This window comes from Manacus vitellinus, unplaced genomic scaffold (genome assembly GCF_001715985.3).
Source record: "Manacus vitellinus isolate BGI_N305 unplaced genomic scaffold, ASM171598v3 scaffold_0_pilon, whole genome shotgun sequence".
Lineage (NCBI taxonomy): Eukaryota > Metazoa > Chordata > Aves > Passeriformes > Pipridae > Manacus > Manacus vitellinus.
In genome coordinates this window covers 40894174-40911293 of record NW_021938789.1, presented here as the reverse complement: position 1 = coordinate 40911293, position 17120 = coordinate 40894174, and the positions used below count along the sequence as shown (strand labels likewise).

Sequence of the window (17120 nt, the reverse complement as noted above, 5' to 3'; positions counted from 1 at the left end):
GTCACCTTGAAGCATGTCTCTGAGGGGACAATGTGTCCTCAGCTTACCTCTGGGGAAGTGTAACTTTTGTCTTACGCCTTTCTCCACTGCAGACACACTGCAGCCCTTAATAAACATGGCATCAGTGCATCTTATGAATGACACAACTGGGGTGGAAAATAAGTTAATGAGGTACTGCTATCAGCACAAAGCAGATTTCTGGGAATGTTTTTTTGCAGGCAGCACACACTATTTCATATCCTGCCACACATAAAAGGAGACAGCACTTACCAATCTTGACAAGCTGCATCCACTGGACACCCTGCGTGCCAATTGCCACCAGAGAAAATCCAATCGTAGCACCTACAATGCAATGGGTCCCTGATATTGGGAGTTTCAAGAATGATGCAATTAGCTGCCAAACAGCAGAACCTAGGAAAAAACCAACCATATGGTATAAACAACAACAATAATGTAATACAGAAAATTCTTTGCCACATACCCACATTCTTTTAAAAGTGCTGCCTACACTCCACATGCATAACAGAGATCTTCTAAAGAGAGTTTTGTTCCTGTTCTGTCTCTAAAAGCAGATACTAAGACAGTTTAATAGCAGCTTTGAATGCTACATCTTACTTATGACTGTTTATAACTAGCAGCTCTTTACACTTCACAACAGTTCTGCCTTTTTTTTTTTTGAAGGCTCTCGGTATTTACAGCCTGTCTGATTAAATACACAAACTGGTCCCAGCCTGCATCAAGCTTAGAAAACTTTATTCTTGAGAGCTGGATCTGGAAGCCTCCACATGATCAGTGTGAGAAGGTATTCACCATTTCACTAGTGAACTACCCATGCTCCTAAATTTGGATACTACCAGAGAAAGACTCAAATTGTGGGGCAGAGAGTTTTTATGCCTCTTCTCAGTGATGCACAGCCATTCAGAATCCTCTATAGGAAAAACAGACTGAGGAGGGAATAAGGACTCTCTCAACTGCTTTTATTTGCAGTTCACTGTCGCACTGGACAAATTCAGAACTGCAGAAAGGTCTTGTCTTAGTCATGGAGTAGCCAAAGATATCCTGGGCATAAGGAAATAACTAAGAGATGGTGGTTAGTGGTCTATAAAGTAATGCAATGTCTGATGTCCCTACAGATGTCCAGGAAGGATGGTGGTCAAGAGTGCAGGGAAGAAAAAAAAGTACCCCAAGCACTACTTTCAGTAGTTAGATTAGACCACATTTGGCCACCAAGCCCTTGAGCATGCAGCTCCATGCTTCAACTCACTTTCACTTTGCAAGGACCCAGGTTTCCTACTCCTCTTGCAGTGGCACTAACCTCAGGACACCAAAATAATTTTGACAGTGACACGAGCATTCTGTGGACCTCACCTAATATTAGAAAATTCTTAGAAAGATCTCTTCTTCATCTTATGACTTCATGGCCTTAAGACTAAATCTTCATGTGTTAAGAGGCACCAATGGCAGCAATCAGACTGCCATGAGATCCTGAATTTTCTGGATCATGCCACCTCTCTTAACAGATCTGCAGCAGACACAGGTGATAAAGCAAGGTCACTGAACATAGGTTGTTACCCAGAATTTCAGCCTCCATCCTCAATTCCAATGCTAGAAGCTGGTTTGAAGGTCTTGAAACAGAGACATCTGAAAATGGTGATTTGCTGGTATCATATGCAGCTACATTTGGAAGTCAACCAGTTTGTAAAACTGATCTCTCCTGGGTTACTATCCCAAAACAACTGTTACTTCTCTTGCCCTTTAATTTTTTGGCTTATTTTCCCCTGTACTAAAATAAAAATAAATACACTTTGATACCTTTGACATGAACTTAGATACCAGCAAGTGGAAGTGAGGTGAAAGAGAAGTCAGATGGTTACATCTGTAAGGGGTCAAATAAACAGACAGGCCAGCCATAGGTATGTAATTACAAAATACTCAGTCTGAAAAAAAGGGAAACACAACAAAGCCACAGCTGCACTGCAAATGTGTAGTGAGGGCTGGGTTTTTTTGTTGGTGGGCAAATAGAGGGATCATGGAACTCTTTCATGTTTAAACAACTCAACAGAATCAGAGAATCACAGAATGGTTTGGGCTGGAAGAGACCTTAAAGATCATCCAGTTTCACCCCTCTGCCATGGACAGGGGCACCTTCCACTAGATTAGGTTGCTCAATTGAAAACAAACATGAGAGCAAGAGGAAAAGTGGATGGTCTGAGAAGGACAATGCATGATCTAAACAAGTTTAAGGAAGCATATTAAGGAACAGAAGAAAATACAAATCAAGCCAGAGCAGGACTTTCCTCCAGTGTTTGTAGTGCCTTAACTACCTACACCAAAGCTTTAACTATTCTTTAACATAAAATGTATGTTTCCAGTTTTTACCTTTGCAAAACTAACCTAGGAAGCAGGAGGCTCACTAGACCTGTCACAGAGTCCCAAATTCAGACTCTTCATGCCTGCTGACACCATGGCTGCACACCCTTTCCTCTAATACCCCCTAAAGAGAGAGGGCTGGCTGCAGACTGCCCTGACCAAGAGTTGCCAGCACCAGCTTTTGGCCCAGGGTGTGTTTCATGCTCCTCTGGTGCTGAAGGCACCACATCCATTCTCCTGAGGCTCCAGTGCTGTGTGCCAGCCATAATCCCCAATCAAACACCACGTCACCTGCAAGACTAGATTAGTACTTTGCTTTGCTAATCCTGGCTGGGATGTCCTCTCTGTTGGTGGCATCTCCTCAGTCGCACCAGCTGCTGACTTCTGCTCACACCAGGACCACTACAATAACACCCAGACAAATCCTGACAATAACCTGACAATTAGTTAATGCTAAGGAAGCACTACAATTTACTCCCAAAAGCAACAGTCCCTAACTTCTGATCTGCCTAATAAACAACATTTTAATATGCTATGACTTATTACAAAATGCTACATTTTAAAATTTTAATCCCATTGCTCCCTGCATCCTTCTCTCTTAGGAGAGAAGGTTGCCCTGAAAATGACCATCTGCTGTTTGCTGCAAGCATCAAAGGATCTTCCATCAACATCTGGAAAGAGGATACAGTGACTTTTGGTCTCTCCCAGACTGTTGACTCATTTAAGCTTCATTGAAATTCAGAAGCTAAATCCATTCGCAAAAACATGATCATGAGGCAAGAGAGAACAGGATGGGTGAAAATGCAGAGCAAAAACAGAAAGAGGAAAAGAAAACATCCAAGAAGGCTCAGAGAAAACACAGAAAAAATATCATACATCCAGAGAAGAGCTGTAAATGGATTTGAGGGGAAAAAAAATTGAAATCTGCCTTTTGTAACTTGTGATTAATTCTGAGATTTAAAATGTGGAATTTCTTCTTAATGCCTTTACTGGAGGAAGGGAATGCAACTGGTCATGAAGTTCACACAGGCTTATGTAAATACGCATGCAAATAAGTTGTTTTCTTTGAGCTTCTGACCAGTTGCCTCTGCAGGGGGTATCTGAGACTTAAAACTTTGCCCTGCCAGGATCAGGATGCCAGAAATAGAAACAGAAAAGAAAAAGGACCCTTCCGTCAATGGGAATCATGAGTATCAAGAATGTGCAAGTCACATTTCAGACAGTGAGCTATCTCAGTAAGAAGAGGGCTAAATGATGCAAGTAGAAGTCTGAGATTAGCTCAGATAGTTAGAGCATGTTGCTAATAATGCGAAGGTTGTGGGTTTGATCCCCATATGGCCATTCACTTAAAGAGTTGGATTCGATGATCCTTGTGGGTCCCTTCCAGCTCAGAATATTCTGTGATTCTGTAATAAAAAAACACCCTACAGCCCAAGGGACAGACCAGGAACCTGCAGCTGACCTTGCAAGATATCAGGAAAGAGGAACTGATGGGGGGTGCCCAAGAGCACTCGATGTGGTTTAAGGTGGCAATGTCCCAGAAGGACCATCTAGGGAAGTGGCTGCAGTCCCAGCAGTGATTTCTCACTAACCAACCCCTCTTCCCCTTGGGCAAGGAAAGGTGGCCAACCTCCAGGAGGTTCAGGAGCAGCCAAAGAACTAAGGGAACTACCTCCCCACAGTCAAGCACACAAAGCCACCTCTGACAACTCCAGAAACTGTCACTCAATGTCCATTTTGATCCATTAAAATAAAAAATAATAATAAAAAAGCTAAAGTTTCCCCTAAGAAACAGGAAAATAATCACATGCAGTAGACCTCTGCACAGATTCACCTATCTCATGTGCAGGTCCTGCCTAAAAACTGTGAGGAGGTTAGAGGGGTAGGTGGAAATAATATTTAGATCAGGTTTAAGTAGGTTTAAGGAAGAATATTTTTAAGTGGAACATCCCTTTCAAACAGAGGGTGCTGCAATGCTTGTATAAATCACGCCACCCTCTCATGGGATGCCACGAACCTGCCAGACTAAGAAAGTGGTGGTGGGATGGAAGGGCTGGCCCCTTGCCTGGGTTGCCTCTCCCACAGCGAAAGGGTTTCCTTCCTGCTGCCTCCTGACCTTTAAAAGCAGGTTTGCTCCTTGAGGGAGCTCTCTAAAAGCTCACAAAGCCTCTTGCATATAAACAAAGAGTAAATACTGTGGCTTAATGTTACTTACCTCAGAATATGCTATTTGTTCTAAACTGAGATTTAGTTAACTACCACCAAAAGTAGGGGAACAGACTCTAAAGTACAGTAACCTGCTGTCGGTTTGGGTCAGAAAAATTAAAGAGACCTTAAATGTGTGATTATTTATCTTTACAGCTCCCTTAGTTTTGCCATGAGCAAGAGTGAAGTGTACAACTAATTGCAATCACTCAGTTAGACAATCAGTTTAAGTAAATGTGTTTGGATTTTCTGTAGTTTTTTTCAAAACAACTCCTTCTTGTACGTACTCACTGCAAACTGCTGTTTCTGTAGAATCTTCTGTACAGACACAAATGCTATGCTTTCTAATTTTCCATTTACCATCACAAAAATCTCCAAAATAATTTTTTTCACTATCCTATACATAGATAGGATCCATTGCGTAAAACATTTCTTTTTGTCTATTAGTTATGAACCACTGAAAAATGTAAATTATTAGAAGCATTTAAAAAACATAGGAGACTTAAATAGGAGTACAGGCCCCTGCATTCATACAAGACCAGATGTGCAGATCCAGAAGATGGGAAGACTTAATTAACAATGTTCACAACAAACAGGATGACAAATACACAACAAATGTTACTTGGAATAGGAAAGTGTTACTTACCAACCATTGCACTCACTTCTCCTGCCATCAGCAGTGGGACAGACTCGTTGTACAGGTTAACATCAATGATACCTTTCCGAATTGTTTCTCCTACTTTTGCTCCCAGTAATACTGAGCCAGTGGTTTCAAAAACTGAAGCCAAAATGCAAGCCTGGCGTAAAGTAACAACACCAGAGCCCACAGCTGTGCCGAAAGAATTTGCAACATCATTTGCACCAACCGAAAAAGCTAAAATAAAAGCAATGATAAACCCCACAATGACCATCCACAGGTACTCATCCATTGCCATCTTTCCCCAAACCGTAGATTAGCTTCCCCTTTGCAAATAGTTAATAGTCAAGGCTGGAGGGCACCGCAACGGATTTGGAAAGCAGATTTCTTGTAAACAATGAGTTCTCTCTGGAAAGTGCTGGGTAGTGTTAGAATGTGAAGAAACTGCTAACTGCTGATTTTCAAACTACTATAAATACTGTTCATTTGGCTGCCTTCGGTCAGCAGTGAAACACATTCCATATTTTGCTCCCAAACCGGTACAACTGCGATGTTCTGTCCTGCAACAGAGAAAAAAAAAAGAAAAAGAAAAAAAGAAAAAGAAAAGAAAATTAAAAAAAAAAAAAGAATACTCAGCAGAGCCCATAACAATGCGCGTTTTCAGAAGTAAACAAATGACTTAAACCCACTAATGGGGTCCTACCTCAGCATGTGACTGCTCTAATCATAAAGCAATTCAGAAAAGATTCAAATTAGGTCACCTCCAAAGCAATATGTTTCTTGCAATATCATTGACCAAGAAAATCTTTTGAGCAATTTAAAAGGATTTAGAAAGTTTGGGAGTTTTGTTTGTGCTGCATTTACTGAGCAGAGCAATAAGCCCTCTTTCTGGCAGGAGGATTCTTCTTGGCTTTTTGTACCCAGTGAATATAAGACATACCACACAGCCTGAGTCCCAGCTGATATATACCACCTAGCTTCACTGATCTCAGCAGAGCTCTCAACATTTTATCAGATGCAGCCATGGATGCACTCCTTTGAAAAATTATTTTATATATATGTCTGTCTAGGAAACACCACTGAAAATACTCTGAAGAGCATTAATCTGTTGCTGTTATCACATCCCATGCAGTAAGAACACCATTTTGTTACAGCTTTTTAGTCACTGAAACAGCACAGTAATTTCAATATTTCCATGTATCCCTACTGGTTTAGAGAAGTCTATAAAAAAAGCACAACTAAAACATTGAGCTCTCTGCTCTTTCCTACAGATACTTACCAATTACTGTTATTATATTCAAACCATTGTCAAAGATACCTTTTAGTATTTCTTTTTGATAGCTTCAGATTTATGACCGTATTTTGAATTAGTCTAATCTGATAAAAGAGTGAGCTCTTTTAAACCAAAAAATTGACAAAGAGAAAGGGAATTTAAAAAATAAAGCCTTCACCATCCAAAAGACTGTTAAACAGAGTGATAAGGCCCACAGTGACATCAAGATGGTCAAAAGCTAGAAGCAAATTTTCCCAAACCACCTGTCTCCTCCAAGGGCTAATTCTCTTCTCTTCACAGCCACCACAGACATCGCGTGGCAAGGGGTGAAATGAATGCAAATATGTATCAGACAACTCCACACGTTTTAAGAAGCACCTCTAGAGATCAGAGGATATCAGATCAAAAGCCCTGAGCCCACCTCCTGCTTGCTCAGTTTCCTCACAGTTGCTTCAATTTCATGCAGTATTCCCATATGTAGAGTTTCAAGATGATGCTTAATTTCTTTTGATGACCCAAATGCAATATAGGTCCTGCGGTAGTGAAAAGTAAGGGTCCTCTGAAATAATGGCAAAATTAAAAATTAAAAGAGATTTTGCATATTCCTGAGATGCTGGATACTTGAGAACAACAAACAGGAAAATACCACATTTATGCGTGTTTCCTAAAAAACTCTTAAACTGATGTCAAGGATTGATGCTTTCTCCACCTATACATATTCAGCAGAAAAGATGTCCCTGTTTCTTTTTCCAGGCTCCAAACTGGCTGAACAACTGTTGCTCCAGTCTTTTCCAGACATGGAGCAGACATAAATCCTTGAATGCCTTACACTCTAAAATAACATTTCAAAAGGTCTTAACGGCTAAAAACATTTGTATAAGGATTTTTATACTATGAGATAACATGAGAAAACAAAGCACCAAAGGCACGTTTGCTGTTTGAAGACTTGTTGCCTTTTTATAATTCATGAGTACTCAGCCCATTGAGTGGAAAATGACTTGACAGAGACAGAAAAGGCTAAAGATATTTGGAAGAAACAATTATAGTCAGCACTTGTTTGCCCGTGAAGGAAGACAAAACCCCACTAAATGCATTCATCAAAAAAATTCTATTATGTCAGACTTTTGCTAGGAGATGAAGTTCTGGAGTAGGGTCCTTTCTTGATCCTGGAGATTAATGATTAAATTTTCCACCCTGCATGGATTTACACAGTACCTTTGCCAAGTTAGCCTCGGTGCCTCAGCTTCTTCTCCTGAAAATGGGCAAAGCTGACTGAGATCCATGCATGCATCCACAGACTCTGTGATTATATGAGACCCATTCCCTTTGGACAAGCAAGATGAAAGCACACCCATACTCCCAATAGAGATCTGTCTTTTCTGTACTTATCAATCAACCTACCAATTTACTGTGGTGACCCAATTTCTGGGATAAGGAAGAGCAGGGGGATTGTGACATTCCCCCACCGCAACAGAGTTCATGGGACGATGTTTGTCAAATCTGGCTCCTCCAGCCACAGCAAGTTCCTGGAGCTTCCAAAATAAACCACTAAGTCACAAGGTTGCCTTTATTAGATTCCCTGGGAAAGGGTAGAGAGAAATCCTCCAGATGGTCCCAAAGAAATTAAGACTTCAAGTGTGTGTATGTGTGCTCCTAAAATGCCTCATGAAGGCCAAAGGGTATCCAAAAGTCAGTGGGGCTTTTGGCAAACAGCTCAGAGAGGCAGCTACATAAGCACCCTCCCTGCAACATGGGATATATGGCCTCGAGAGAAAAGGATGTCTTAAGTAAGAAGTCACCTCTCCTGTCATTTTATCAAGGTGATGGTTCAAAACAGAGCTTCCTCCAAAACTTGGGAGGCTCAACTTGATGTCCATGGCATTGATACAAGGAACAGAGCACAGCAACAGACAAGTCTTGTTTTTAAGGAGATGAAAATCAAAAGGAAAAGAGGAATAAACACACATTTATAAACTAATATGCGGGCTGCCTTTGAATGGCTAGGTGTTACTACTTTCAAACTTAAAAAACGGTAAGAGATTTTAAATGCTTATAAAGAAAGAAACAGAACGAAAAAAAGGCACATCTCTGAGAAAGTTTTCAGAAATGCAAAATATCCTGCAAAGTAGGCCAGTAACTAAATACAGACTAAATCTTGTACCATGCTTCTTTCTAAAGCTCAAAATACATCTGGCATGCTCAGACACGCTGAGCTATGCCCCTCATCACCTAATCTAACCGAAGAGCCTGTGGTATTTCATGTTGTTATTGGGATGAAAAAGAAACTGGGATGGAAAAATCACCATGCAGTAGGGAATGGCAGATGATCTGTTCTATGTGTGACACCTGGAAGTCATTAGCCTCTTTCCCTCCTGTGCTCATTTATATTTCATCGATGTGCCCTTATGTAGCGCAAATGCAATTCAACCTGACCCGCTAGATGATGGGAAACCCTTCTGTTTATCTGTGGGACCAATACCCCCTCTGCAGTCAGGTGCACTATGCTACAGCAGCAGACTCCGGGTGGAAAAGTTTGTTTTCCTATTTAGGCTTTGGATAACTCTTCCAGACCCAGCCTAGCCTGTTCTGCAGTGGCTGTGCTGCAAATTCACACTTGGGCATTAGCAGGGCAGAGGAACTGTGTTAGGACTGGAGAGCTGCAGGATCTGAGGCTGGAGCATGCATCTCTGATGGCTATTAGAAGGAAGGGAAATGTGAAGGAAGATGACATTTCAAGTTGTAAGAAGCTAATTCTGCATTAATGCAAGACTTCTAGCTAATAGAGTTTTCTTATGATCCATAATCAGTGTACCATACTTAGGAGGTCTGAGTGAAAGCTTTTTAAGAGGACTTAGAAACTTACAGAACTTGCATCTCAGTGAGAAAAATTTGAATTTTGGAAATGCTAAGCACGTCCCTCTGCCTTGCTGGCAGATGATCCAGACACCCCCCTCGGACTGTATTTTGTTGCTAACTAAACAGCTTGTTATAACTCTGTCAACACAGAATGCTATTTCTTCCCTAAGGGAGAGATGAGAAAAAAACCTAGGTAACGAAGCACCTTGATTCATGTACAATGACAAGTGAATCCTCAGGAAAAAGTTAGGATCTCATGGTAATCACAAGATCATTTTAGGACAGGTTTATAGATGGACATTTACTAAGACAGCTGTTCTGGAAGCTATTCATGGTACACTTCTGAGTCTAGACAAGATTTTAGTGAAAAAAGTAATACTAAATTTGCAAACCAAAGATGACAGGGGTTTTTTTTTGGGAGGGAGGCAGTCTACTAAACAAATTGCTGCTAAAGAGAATGCAGAAGTATCCAACAGCAGGGATGAATGGATAAATAAAAGCTCTGGACTAAGTTCAAAGTCTTGGGAAGCAATCAGAGTGCGTTACCCACCAGCAATCCAACTGTATGACATAAAGGAAACAAACAGAGATCCCATAAATATCTTTTAATCTTCTCTTTGCAGAAAATTGGGGAAGAAACCTACTGCACTTGTGAAACATTGAAAGGTATGCAGCTCACACCATATATAAATCATGCTGTATGCAGCTCTTCTACTCTCAGAAGTTGCCCCACGCTGCAGCTGAAAATTTTCCTCTGCTCTGGACAGGACAGAGATTCTGCAAGGTCTCACTCTTGACTGATTTGTTGTTGTCCAAGTATAAGGAAAAATCAAAAGACAGCAGCTAGTGCAGCATTTCTCAAGATAACTCTTACAACTACTCCACTTTGCATTATGGCAAGGCAGACAAGGGAGGATAATTTCTTTTCCCCTGTCGTGTTCAACACAGCAGACGTTTCATGATCAACAGTGGCACTGAATTTATACTGACAGGTAGGTTCACTTCCAGTTACCCGTGGCTGAAAAGTCTGTCTAAAATGCTTACCAGACAGCAGCTTCTAGGAGGTTAGTCCATACCTCTCTCATTTCTGTATGTTGTTCTTTATGTAAAACCGATCTGTCAGGCTATATATAAACTCAGACCAGATCTAGCATTCCAGTCTATTGGTACTAAACACAGCACTGCTTAGAAACCAAACATGATTTATAACCAAAGCTACTAACATTGTTCATATCAATAGTCTTTATCATTTCCAGTTCATGCTCGGGCCACAAGGCTCACAAATTACTTACTTTAAATTACCAATGCTACATTCATGATAAGAAAGGTGGTATTAATTCAAGTGGTTCAAGACTAAGAACATCCCTATATGGCTCTAAATTACATGCACAGACTTGTCACAAGGCCAAGCATTATGCAAGTTTAATGCTTCAGTACACAAAAAGCACTCTCGACTTACTATTAAAAAAATTAATTATCATATCTGCAGAAGCAGGTTTTGTATCAATCAGTTCCTATTTTAACACATTCACAATGTGTTTAAGCATACTTCACACTACTACTTGATATGGAAACAAGACTGAAGTTGATAGCTTTCCAAGGATTCACATCCACTTTAACATTGTAGAGGGACTGTCACTGTCAGTTCCCAAAACTTTCAGAGGATGCTTTCTTTTCTTAGTCCCTATCAACCTTTGTTCCCACCACTGAAAGGTCAAAAATGCATATAAAATATTTAGTATGAGATTTGTTGCTGAAAACATTCACTAAAAAGACAAGACAGCAGACACTAAAGAGCAGTTCTACAGACAAGTAAGATAGGTAAAGTATCAACAAGTTACTGTGCATTTGCAGATAAATATTTTTTCTCTAATTAAAGCACAATTTGATCCTTCAGTAACTGAATGAAGTCTTTCTTATAAGCAAGTAGTTTATATGATTCGACAGTACAGATTTTCAAGATTCATTCAGAGAAAACAAGAGTTCATGGTTACAAAAAACATGTTTTACAAAAGAAAACCATGCAGAGAAATCTTTAAAACTCACCCAGTATTTAAAAGCTGTTTCAAAAGAAAAGGAGCCAAGTTCCTTCAGCAACCTTCCCTCCTGATTGTAAATACAGGTTGAAGTCTAAAATAGACATCCTATCATTCAGCACAGTCACATCTGAACATGCAAATTTCCAGAGGGTAGAAAGAGGGCTATAACTTACACCAGGCAGTCCGGGCATAAAATTCACTCCGGCACAGGAGAGTACACAAGACAACACCGAGAAGCATCAATGCGAGTCCAGAGTCTTATTCAGTAGGTGAAAATCTGCCTCCTCTTAAGCAAAGAATTCTGCTGGGGGTGGGCACTGATAAAACACAACACTGCGTCACGACTGCACTAGTGAGACAAACCAATCCAATGAAGCTCATGTTAAAAGCAACAAAACGTTCCTTTTTTTTTTGCCCCCCCCAAGCATAAGCATAGACAAGAAAGGAAATCTCATTTTTGACCATCAGCTTAGCATTCTGGTGAGATCAGGTACTCTCTGAGGAGTCACAGATCTTCTATTTGCAAGCACACTTAAATGCACTTTTAATTCAAGCACATGTGAGGGTAGGATACATACGTCCAATTTGGGAATGATGTTGCATGTTTGCTACTTTATCCATGTCAGTAGAGGTCTCACAGGCTATGCAGACTGCAGAAAGTTAAAGATGTGCACGAGTTTTGACTGGATCAATGCCTAAGCAAGCAACTTCACTTTCAACAGTTCAGCCTAAATTACCCAATCCAGATTCCTTCAACCACTTTCCTTTAAGTGGGAAACATTTCTGCATGTAAGTCAAGGCAAAACTAATCTTTGCCTAAAACCACCCAGTTTAGCTTTATATAAAACATTTGCTTCAAGACTATATAATGCAGTTAAGCTACCATATTCAGCAAAAAGGAATGTAAATCAAAACTGCATTGTCACTGTTAAATATCTGACAGAAAAAAATTTATTTGGACACATTTCTAGTTTATAAATAAATGATGTTTTAAATTTATCTGCTAGGTTTTACTCCATTCTGAGTCACTCAAAGCCACGGAATGATATTCCAACATAATTAAACTAAATTTCTAAATTTTCTGCATCCTGGCCATTTGAGAAAAATCAAATCATCTATTTAGATTTGTAAACACAGACTTGGAAACATAGTCCTTTTCCCACTTATTTTTTCAAGTTTGAATAAAGGATATTTCTTAACAAGAAGTCAAAAGTTTTTTGATTTGTTTAAATTCAACTGCAGATCTGCAGGGATAATTTGGTAAAACTGTAAAGTGGTTTACACTTCTTGAAAACTCACATGGATTAGCAAGCCTACATCACCTTCTAAAAAGAATTAGGGCAAAACTCCAGCTAGAAATCTGCAATGCAGAAATAACGTTAAAATCCCCCCCCCCCCCAAAAAAAAAAAAGAATTATAAGTATCAGGCCATGATTATTTTTAAGAAATGCCGACTCTTTATTTAAGGTCGATACCCAGCTATTATTAAGTCTGCAATATAGCTGCTACTTTTGGGGAAAACTACATCTCAAGTCTGGTTGCAATATCTTTCCTTTTACTTCTGTAATAGCTGGCAAACAGGCCTCCTAGTTTTAGAAAAGTAAGAGGTTCATACTTTCACATTGGCCTTCCCTTATGGACAAAAGCAACATATTTGAACAACAAGAACATTAATCTTTTCCTGCACATCTAAACATATCTTAATACCTTTTTTTTCCTTTTCTATTTTTTAACAAGTAGCATCAATCAATTCAAGTGAGAGTGATAATAATTGTAAACATTAAGTCAGACTGTATTTATAGATCTGGATTTCAAAGTTTTAAGGAAGTGAATAAACAAACTCAAAAACTTCTCAGAGACCTGATTTAACTTTATAAAGCAAAAAAAAAAAAATTTCAAAATATTATTTCATGTTCTTGTTACAGCTGACAAGTTGTTGATGTCTGTCTCAAATCCAAACAGTCCAAATAAGCACTAAATCCATCCTAGTTCTCCTTAAAGAACCATTAACCCAGCTTAGCGTAACCACTACCAGCGTGCAGATGTAGGTGAAGAGACAGTTGAGAGGATATGTTATTTGAGAGGTATCTATATCGATTTCAAACCCCAGAAGCTGCCAGCCTGACCTGTGGGAATCATCTCAGATGCAGGAGAACTACAAACTGGAACTATTTGAGTGCCGCTTCCCAAGAGCCAGCCTGGCCACAACAGTGGTTTCTTGTTGACCTAAGCTTCAGGGCTCAGTCTACACACAAAGCAAAAGATATAATAAACAGCACAAAGAAAAGGAAATATCTTCAAAGTTTTTGTTCTGCTAAATCAGCATTGTGGACTTCAGGCATGGGAAAATTCAAGCCAAGATAGGCTGACCATTAAAAAGAGTTATAATTTGGGATACCACTAAAGAAGCAAGCAAAGGAAAATTTATAAGACCACAAAATAAATTGCAAGGATTGGGTTTTGGCAATGGAAGCACCAGTTTGGTTCCCATCAAATCAAGTATCTGTAGAAATGACAAATATCATATATTACAATCTCAATCAGATAACATAATTTGGTTTTAATTGTCATTTATTCTGGTAAATCCACAGTTGATAGAACCCTGTTTGATTCAACAAAACCGTGCTAGGCAGACTTATATTCTGGCTTAAATAATGTAATAGAACATGCCAATTTAAATAATTAATTTTAAACACCCTTGGTTTTGTATTTCTGCATCAGCTATTTTCTGAAAGATGCCCAGGTTCTCATTTCCCAGTGACCACTAAAACAAAATGAATTTGCAACTTAATGTAACTTTTATATTGAATGTAACTGGCCTTTTTTGCCATTCAGGTCAGAAGGCTACATATTTAAGCGATTATATGTATTTTGAAGTACACACATTTTGAGTAGAAGATAATGGGGGATGAGTATAATTTTCTAACATAAAAACCTGTTAGAATTGGAACCTGAATGCCTGTAAATTGCACTCAAGTCAGAAACAGAAATACGATAAAAACATCCAAAAGGTTCAGGATGTTGTTCCAGTTACATTGTGCCAGCTTAAATAAGGTTACTGACCAGCCACATGAGCTTTTGGGCTTTCATATACCTGCTGGTACTTTAAAATTGGGAGCCATAAGCAGTTGGAACTGGGGACCCTAACCCTGCCTGGGAACCCTTATTTCCCCTCAGTCTACAAACAAAGACAACAAAATTAACGAGGAGGAATGAAAATCGGTAGCAGATGGTTACACAGGTATCACACACTATCTTGAAGAAATCCAGCTCTTGCAATACCCTCTTCTTTCTGGCACTGAAGGCCCCTGTGAACACCTCCACCACAGGGGGCTTGAAGCAGGACACCACATGCCAATCATTACCTGGAAATTAGCCCTGAGGTCCTTGAGTCTAACAGATTTAACACAGCTCTACCAAACACAGCAACTCTTCGGGGTGCTTTGGTAACTCCATGATGCCCAACAAATGACAACAAAACTCTGAGTATCTGCTCTGCAGAGAGCTGCAAACACAGTTCAAATTGTAAAGAGCCAGCTCCAACCAATAAAAGTACTTTTGCTTCTGCATACTGGGTAGCAAGGTCCAACATGTTCTATCAGGATAATCTCCAAAGTGGATGCATCTGCACTTCACTGCAAGAAAAACCATCCCAGAGACTGTCTGGAAAGTTTAATGTGGTAGACATAAAAATTTAAAAGTCATTTAGCATTCAGGGATGGAGCAACTCCTCTGCTCTGAGGAATCAAATCACTTGGATGCGCTTTCTTGATGGCTCTGAACTGTCACCCTGTCATCCATATGTTGTTTTTTTTCCAGCAAGCCTGTGGGCTCTCAAAGACAACACCCCAACTAGGAGACTTCCAATGGTTGAGGTGAATTAGCTGTGCTTGCACAGGCATGCAGGGAGAGTTGCCATGTTACAGCATGTGACTGCTTGAGATCACACTTCTCTATTGAGTGAGTAAGCCCTGGGAAAATGAAAGGCAGAAACCCACAACTGGAATTGCTGGACGCCAAGGCTGGCACAACAGATGACACAGGCCCTGGGTCTTATGTGGCCTGGGAGAGCCATGCTGACTCCAATCCCTGCCACAGCACAAGCCCTTGGCAAGTCAGGAGGAGTCTGAAGGCAGCAAACCAATTCTGAAGGACAAGGCTTTGGCCAACACTGATTCAAGCAGTGCTCCAGCTAATTCAGGGAACTGGACCTGTATCACCTGTGACTCTGGCTGATTGACCGGAGACTGAGTGTACCTGTGTCCATACTAAGTCCAAGGAAGGGGGTGTACTGCTGCTCTGAGCCACCCTGGACTTAATTCGTCACTTCCCCTCCCCAGTGCCCTAACCAAGGAAAACAATCAGCATGGGCACAGTATTCTAAAAGCCCTGGCTACTGCTGACAACTCAAGGAGCATTACCCTAAAACACTAACAGACCTGTACTGACTTTACATAGAACATAAAAAACTGCCCATGAAACACTCCTGTGGCAATCCAAAAATATGCATTTTGCAAATTCAGAGGCTTATGCAGAGATGCCCTTGGTAAAAAGCCAGAGCGTGGTTGCCAAAAGTCAACAATGCAAATTTTTCAAATAAAGGAAACCTGACACCTCCAGCTTCAGACTGCCTACCATTTCCATTTCAGTTTGGGTTTCAGAGCATAACCACTGTGGAGTCTTCTGTTTGAGCCAGAGAGATGGCTGGAGCTCCCCTGGGTCCAGCAACCCCCTCTCTTCGAACAGAGCTGGAGTGAGCGAGTAGCTACCAACATGCCAAACCACACCGGCTGGCTCTCACTGACAAACTTCAAAATCAGTGTGACCAGCAGGACAGAAGACCAAGCACTGCTGAAATGAGCTAGCTGAATGTCAAAAGAAGGACCAGGAGTATAGCCAAAGAAAGGAGGGACAATGACACTCAGAGGTGTCAACCAGGGGTATGGGAGTAAGTGGAAGCAGATGAGGCCAACACACTGTGGCAATGCAGTGTATTTTCTTTCATATGAGGATTGCAGTAATAAAGATATGAAAGGGGAAACAGCAATGAAATCTGTGACCTTGGCTTCATTTCACAGGAACAGGAGCCAAATATTACACTAAGAGGCTGGTAATGCTGCCTGGAGACCATGCAAAGAATGGCATCTGCCAACTACTAGGCCTGTTTCCCCCACAAAGTCCAATAGCTGCTGATCTCTGTTCTTCTGAGTTCATGTAATAGTCCACACCTATCTCCTGGAGCCTTTGCTGCTACAGACATGAGGAGCATGATGGCGAAGCAAAAACCTTGAGTTCCACCCACAAGGCAGCATTAACATGCCAGTTGCTTCACTGTAGGCTTATGATACTACTGAAGCAAACAAGTGGCCAACAGACTTGTCACAACGGCTTGGCATTAAATCACTGTCAATGCAGCATGCCAAAGAACGTCCCGTAGTTGGGTATTTGGCTTAGCAAACACATCCAAGAGGACTTATCAAGGGTATGTGGTCTTGTGAAGCAGGTCAAGGGAAGTTAGGTTTTATCGCTTATGGAGAGATGGCTCTATGTTTTATCTGGGCTTTTCCTAGCCGGGGAGGAAACCCAGTGGTCCAATGCTGATGTCCAGGCGGAGCACAAAGAGTCTTCCTAAAGGTATGGGCAGGATAACAGGACTGACCACCATATTTATCTGCAGAAAGAGCTGAAACAGATAGAAGTCCTCTGCTTGACAAAGAGCCTACAGAGAAGGGAAGCAGGA

The 17120-nt window shown here is 40.7% G+C and overlaps 1 protein-coding gene across 8 annotated transcripts in view; it reads right to left on the bottom strand.

Annotated features, from left to right (window-relative positions):
- The window catches only part of SLC20A2 (solute carrier family 20 member 2), a 39044-nt gene extending 27347 nt beyond the window's left edge, over positions 1-11697 (bottom strand). For 3 of the 8 annotated variants that reach the window (XM_018072220.1, XM_018072204.2, XM_018072211.1), the window contains exons 1-3: positions 11554-11697; positions 5222-5772; positions 271-411 (exon numbers count right to left, since the gene is read on the bottom strand). In XM_018072220.1, the coding sequence (XP_017927709.1) occupies positions 271-411; positions 5222-5510 (430 nt within the window). In that variant the 5' untranslated portion in view covers positions 5511-5772; positions 11554-11697. Of the gene's footprint in view, positions 1-270; positions 412-5221; positions 5773-11387; positions 11472-11553 lie in introns of all 8 variants that reach the window. The other 5 variants (XM_018072191.1, XM_018072197.1, XM_018072181.2 and 2 more) reach the window with 4 other exon arrangements.
- Positions 11698-17120: the final 5423 nt, after the last annotated feature.